Source organism: Balaenoptera borealis (genome assembly GCF_965194805.1).
Source record: "Balaenoptera borealis genome assembly, chromosome: 2".
NCBI classification, from domain to species: Eukaryota; Metazoa; Chordata; class Mammalia; order Artiodactyla; family Balaenopteridae; genus Balaenoptera; species Balaenoptera borealis.
Genome location: NC_138867.1, coordinates 171510415 through 171517407, shown reverse-complemented (window position 1 = coordinate 171517407; position 6993 = coordinate 171510415). Strand labels below are relative to the sequence as shown.

The window sequence follows — 6993 nt, the reverse complement described above, 5'->3', positions numbered from 1 at the left end:
ATCACTTAACCCTTGTGAGTCCAAATTCTGCAGATTTCAGATGAGATACATATTTGTACTGACCATGCAGAATGGACTTTTGTAAAAATAAAATAGGACAATCCAAATAAAATTATATCTTACGTGTGTGGTTTTTAAAAATATCTAAACATGTCTTTTTTAAAAATTACTTATTTATTTATTTATTTATTTTTGGCTGTGTTGGGTCTTCGTTTCTGTGCGAGGGCTTTCTCTAGTTGCAGCGAGCGGGGGCCACTCTTCATCGCAGTGCGCGGGCCTCTCACTGTCGCGGCCTCTCTTGTTGCGGAGCACAGGCTCCAGACGCGCAGGCTCAGTAGTTGTGGCTCACGGGCTTAGTTGCTCCGCGGCATGTGGGATCTTCCCAGACCAGGGCTCGAACCCCTGTCCCCTGCATTAGCAGGCAGATTCTCAACCACTGCACCACCAAGGAAGCCCTAAACATGTCTTATAATTAAACTTTTTTTAAAGAGAAGGAGCGACAGCTCTAAATTAGAGATACAAGGCATGAATTCCCTGATTTGTAAAAAAGTCACATGAAGCCAAGGATTATATGTGGTTTTGCAGCAAACAACACACCTCACTCTCTTGTTGCAGAGGGTTTACCAATATTCTGGAGATATCAGGAGTTGTTGATCCCTGGAACAAGAGAGTAATTTGGAGGTCCATGGAAACTAGTCAGAATAGGTTCCTCATTTGCAGATTAGGAAAGGCTGGAGAGTTCATGAGAGGAAGTAACACAGACTGGATTCACCTGACTTCTAACCGTGTCTCCTGGGAACAGAGTATCAGCAGGAATATTTTGCTTTGTTTCCAGCATCCCACAGGGAAGTGTTGTGCTCAGAGATGGGAGTAACAAAGGAAACAGTACCTAATTAACAGACATGGGGAGCTGTAGATATCTCCTCTGTTACAATCCCTCTGGCTGTACATCCTTGAACTGCACAAGACATGGTTGATGCTTTTGGAGTCATAACTCTGGTTGGGGGGCTAATGCTTCACTCCTTTCTTCTGATGTGCCTGGGAACAGAGCTTCAGTCTTCATCATCAACCATCCAGGGAGGAACTCAAGATATCCACACAGGGACTTTCCTCTCATAGACCCCATCCAGGTGAGTCTGAGAGTTCAATAGGTGTTCAGGAAAGGTTCAGAGAGAATGCAAGTGGAAAACTTTTATCTGAAGTCACCTGAGAGCCTAATTAGTCTAATCCAGAGTTGAGATATTTGCCATGTTTGTTTTCTAGGTTTCCTAATTAACTTATAATTCATTTATTTAATATGTTAAACAGAGAAGTGTTTGATGAACTCAGCAGCACAAGAGTCATTGTTGATGATTAAGTGATGGGAATTGAAGTCCAGTAGGATGAGGCTAGTGAAGTAATTGGGAGCATAAAGTGGTTCCAGTAAAGTTAGAGAGCATTAGAGGATTTTCCTAGTTAAGGGGAGTAAGAAAAGTAGGTTTAGAGGCATGTTCAGTGAACTAAAGGTATTTGTTAAAGATGCGATGCTTTTAAGCATGTTGTGTATTTATTAGAAAGACACAGACCCGTGGAGGTAGATACTAGCTTGCAATAGAGTTCTTGAGACATACTTTTCACAGTATCTTCTCTCATGCTGGGTATTCACATGAAAATATTTGATTTAATATGCAAAACTAGTATCCTATTGAACTTTAATTTGTAATTCTTCATTAGGAAGAGGTGGGAAAGCAATGGAGACATTTGTGAGACAGAAGAAAAAAATCAGCCAAATCTCATCACCAGTGATAATCATTCACGTAGTAACATGAAAGAACTATGCTAAGATTTTTATATCGACTAGATTTGTATACCAACTTAGGAGGATGGATACCACTATCCCCATGATTTGAGTAAGGATATTAACGTTTAAATGGATCCGTAATCCCACTTAAGTTCAAACAGCTAATATGTGATTGATCCGAGATTCACACATTTGTTTTCTGATTCAATTTTTTTTTGTATTTACAATGATTTAGAAAAGTCTTTTACCATTTATGTTTTAAATCCTCATCTAATGTTGAACATTGTATATTTTCTGCTGTTAATTTTTCTAAAATAACAATGGCTCCTAATAATTTCTAATAATTTTCTTTTTTCATTTGTGCTTTATTTTTAGGTTCTCATTAGTTATCTATTTTATACATAGTATCAATAGTGTATATAGGTCCATCCCAATCTCCCAATTCATCCCCCCCCCCCTTTTCCCTCTTGGTATTCATTCCTTTGTTCTCTACGTCTGTCTCCATTTCTGCTCTGTAAATAAGATCTTCTATACCAATTTTTTCAGATTCCAAGTATATGCATTAATATATGATATTTGTTTTTCTCTTTCTTACTTCACTGTGTATGACAATCTAATAATTTTCTAAGAATAATTAATTGTTGTTAATTTTCTAGGTCGATGTTCAACCAGTAAGATATCTTGTCAGCATAAAGATAATGACTCATTTTTGCTTTGATAAATTGCTTTAGGCTACTTTATTAGGTATTCTGGACGTCAAGGGGGTATAAATGAGGGTGGAATGCTGCCAGAACTAATGAAGCTTTATCCTCATCTCAATCTCTCAGGGACCACCAGAACTTATCAGATCTTATTTTGTAGATGAAGAGGTTCAGTATGGGGGTGACCATGGTGTACATCACTGAGGTCATCAGACTCTCCTAGAGGATGAAGTGCCTGCAGAACTGAGATATACACACCCCAACGCCTGTGCCCTAGAACAAGGCAGCCACCAAGGGGTGAGACCTACAGGTGGATCTTGTTTTCCCCCACAATGCCCTTTTCTTCTCAGTTTTTCAAGTACTTTAAAAATTTTTCTTTAATACAGGACACAAAATGGTCATATCAAAATGAAGCTCCACTGGCGGCTTACCAACTTGAATTTGGGTACTATTTTCTATATTCTCTATGGTAAAGATAATTTGATGTTGACCACTTGCCTTGTATCATTCCTTTCCTAACTATTGTGGCTGGAATTGAGAAGAGCCAGGGAGTAATAAGTGCAGTAAGTCATAATGTACTCTGTGTGTGTGTGTGTGTGTGTGTGTGTTGTGGGGAATGAGCACTTCTCTGGGCAGTGGTACTTAAGTTTACTCCAAAATGTGACCCTTAAAAGACAGATACAACAATATTAACCAGCAGTTGGAAATAAGGAAGGGATCCTTTTCTATTCACAGGAATCCTTTTAAATTTTAAAAGAAAAATGTTAAATGTGAAAGGACCAATATGTGAATGAGTGACTCCCTCCTTGGGTCTTGAAGTTTCAGCATCGGCAGGAAGTTCACCTTGTTCCTCAGCATCCTCTGACACCATCTCTCATCACTCTCCCTCTTGTTCATTCCCCTTGACACTTTGGCTCCCCTCTGAGTCTTGAATATTTGAAACAAGTGTCATCCTCAGGGCCTTTACACTGACTCTTTCCTCACAGGGCACACTCGTTCCCCCAGATAATCTGGAGTCTCTGCTTTGTCTTCCTTCAGGTCTCAGTTCAACTTTCTCCTTATTTGCAGGTCTTCTTGAACTCCCAGTAAAATATAATACCTCCATTCACTCTATTTTATACCTGCTTTTTTTTCCCCATAGCATCTGTCACCATAAGACATGGTAATATGTTTTTGTTTTTGTTAATTTATATTTTTATCCATTATTGGATTTAGGGAGTTTTGTTCTCAGAATCCTGTACTTTTACCCCAGAAGATAGTCAGTACTCAACATAAACTGCTCAAATGCATGAGATAAACTTGCATTTAAACTGTGTAATAGAGGACCTATTGGTGGAAAGCCTGAGTGTGGGACAGGAATTTCTAATTACAGATTATCCCAGAAGATCCCTTAAAAATGACCGAAATATATAATTTAAAGTTTTTCACTATATTGATGTCCACATGTGTAAAAATTAATCATGTTCTTTTTTCTTTCCTAGTAGTGATCACCACCACGTGGCACAAGGCAACAATACACAAATTTCAGAATTTATTCTTCTGGGATTATCAAATGACCCAGAACTGCAGCCCCTCATATTTGGACTTTTCCTGTCCATGTACCTGATCACTGTGTTTGGGAACCTACTCACCATCCTGGCCGTCAGCTCAGACTCCCACCTCCACACCCCCATGTCCTTCTTCCTCTCCAACCTGTCCTTTCTAGACATTTGTTTCACCTCCATCACCATTCCAAAGATGCTGGTGAATATACAGACTCAAAACAAAGTCATTTCCTATGAAGACTACCTCACACAGATATATTTTTTCCTACTATTTGCACAGTTGGGTGACTTCCTTCTGACAGTGATGGCCTATGACTGCTTCATAGCCATCTGCCACCCCCTGCACTACACAGTCATCATGAATCTTCTTCTCTGTGGACTGCTGGTGCTGATATCCTGGGTGATAGGTGCCCTGAATTCCTTGTTACAAACCTTACTGGCATTGCAGCTGTCCTTCTGTACAGTCTTGGAAATTCCCCACTTCTTCTGTGAATTCAAAGAGGTAATCCAACTTCCCTGTTCTAACACCTTTCTTAATAACACCATGATGTATTTTGCAGTTGGGCTGTTTGGCGGTGGTCCATTCGCTGGGATATGTTACTCATACTCTAAGATAGTTTCCTCCATAGGAGGAATCTCATCATCTCAGGGGAAGTATAAAGCATTTTCCACCTGTGCATCACATCTCTCCACTGTCTCCTCATTTTATTGTACAGTGTTTAGAGTGTATTTTACCCCTGCTATTACCCACAGCTCACACTCAAGTGCAGCAGCCTCAATGATGTACACTGTGGTCACACCCATGCTGAACCCCTTCATCTACAGTCTGAGGAATAAAGACATAAAGAGTGCTCTAAGAAAATTCTTTGGGGTGGCAGTTATAAAAGGGCCAATTTTCCTGGGGTGAAGAAGTGTCAGTTATTGCAGGGCTTAAAGCATTAGAGGCTGACATTGTGATTCCCTGATCAGATTGTGGAAAGAACACTTGCTCCTTCAATTTACTCTCTGGTATTTCCATTTATTTGATTTCAACTTCTCTATACAAGTTACCTAACTCACTTCACTAAGCTTTATGCTCTCTGTTATCTAATTTTTTTCTTTGTCATTTTTCTACTTCCCTAAATTGATTTGCAACCTTAAGTGAAATATATTGAAATTCCCATTTATCTCATGACACTTCATGCATTTCTTAAGAATAATTTCTTCTGAAGTAAAATACTTTATACTGAGCAATTTTTCTTTCATTTTACTAACAGAATAATCATGACTTGTACTATTCCTTTGGAAAAAGAAAAAACAACTTGGCAACCAAAGCCATTTCCACAATTTCATAAGATAGTAAAATATGAAATAACAGTTTATCAATTTTTTCTTCTTCATTTCTTTGTTCATCACTACTACATCCATGCTGAACCCCTTTATCTGCTCTCTGAGCAAGAAAGACATAAAGGAGACTCTGAAGAGATTCAATGGGATGGCAGTCACAAAAGGGTCAATTGCCCTAAGGGTGATGAAATGCCCTTGATTGCATGGCACAAAGTCCCACAACCAGAAATTGTGATTCTTTGTTAATTGTGGAATACAGTTTGCTCCTTCTCTTTGTTTCCTGTGATTTCCATGTTATTTTTAAGTTAAGTTCTCTATACAAATCCAGTAACTCACTTTATTACGCTTTCTCCTAAGTCTATTATATAAGCATTTTTTAAAATGTGCTTTCTTTCTACTTCAAAATTTTCCAAACTTTGGATATGAAATACTTGGGCATTCTCAATTTTTCATGGACTGACAATAGTTTCTTAGGAATAATTTCTTCTTAAATGACATATATCATCCCAAGTAATTTTTACCTTGTTTTCCTGAAAGAATAGTCATGAGATGAATTACTCATATAAAAAAATGTACAGCTGAAAACAAAGACAAGTTATATAACTTTATTAAAGGGTTGGCAGAATCAGCGGGTGTGAAACTGTGGTTAAAGAGGGTTGACTGCAAGGTTATATGCAGATTTTCAACTGCAGAGGGTGTCATTGCCCCAACCCCTGCACTGTTCAAGGGTCAACTCTTTATACATGTATATGTATGTGTATATATCTCATGATCAAAAGATGACTCACTAGAGAGCTGGAACACCTAACTAGTCATGCGGTTCAGGGTTACAATTTGTGCAAACTAACGTGTCTGCCAATCTCCTGCTTACCTGGGAGGAAACTGCAATGGAGTAACTTTTTAATATAATTATCTATAATAAAATTCAAAAACAGAGTAATATTGAATGCTATCTTTAAATATCAGAATAAATGCATAGAATGAGAAGATTATTATAATTGCTCTCACTTCCATACTATTTAATATTTTATTCGGTTAGTTATTGCTGCATAACCACTCGTCCTAATAGTAAAGGTTTTAATATAATGCCTTTATTATCAAATGAGATTTAATACTGAGGAGTTGTTTTGATCTCTGCTGGGCTCCTCATGAGTCTATATTCACCTGTAATTCTATATGTTGTAACTCTAAAGCTCATCCATGAGGTTGTATGCAGCCATGTTGCAATTCTTTCTTCACTAATATATGATAGTCTACTCCATTTATATATGTATTTTAATCTTATAGTTTGTGGAGAAAATAGTTTATCATTGGTGACATCAGCATCATGGTGGCAGAAGACTCTCCCTTTGTCCCACCCCTTCAATCTACTATTAGCAAAACATCTATAACTAAACAAAGGTTTCTCTGCCTAAAATGCCAGACCTCCAGAGACTCACATAGTTGTATATCTGAAGGTGGGTGGATTAGAATACATAGAGGACGTGGAATCAGGGGAACAGCAGAGGCAGTGCCCCTGGTCCCAGCCCCACGGCTGAGGCAGCTGAGCCCATAGCCTCGAGAACCTGGTAGCACCAGTGGGGGTGGCACACATGGCCCTGGCCTCCTGGATGCAGCAGCACCTACAGCCACAGGAAATCCG

General features: G+C 38.7%; 1 protein-coding gene across 1 annotated transcript; it reads left to right on the top strand.

Moving 5' to 3' along the window:
* Positions 1-467: 467 nt before the first annotated feature.
* Positions 468-4932, top strand: LOC309624625 (olfactory receptor 7A10-like; the record flags this gene model as incomplete). The annotated part of the gene is made up of 1 exon (XM_082382911.1): positions 468-4932. Exon 1 carries the CDS (start codon positions 4078-4080, stop codon positions 4930-4932), a length of 855 nt encoding a protein of 284 aa, XP_082239037.1. The 5' UTR covers positions 468-4077.
* Positions 4933-6993: the final 2061 nt, after the last annotated feature.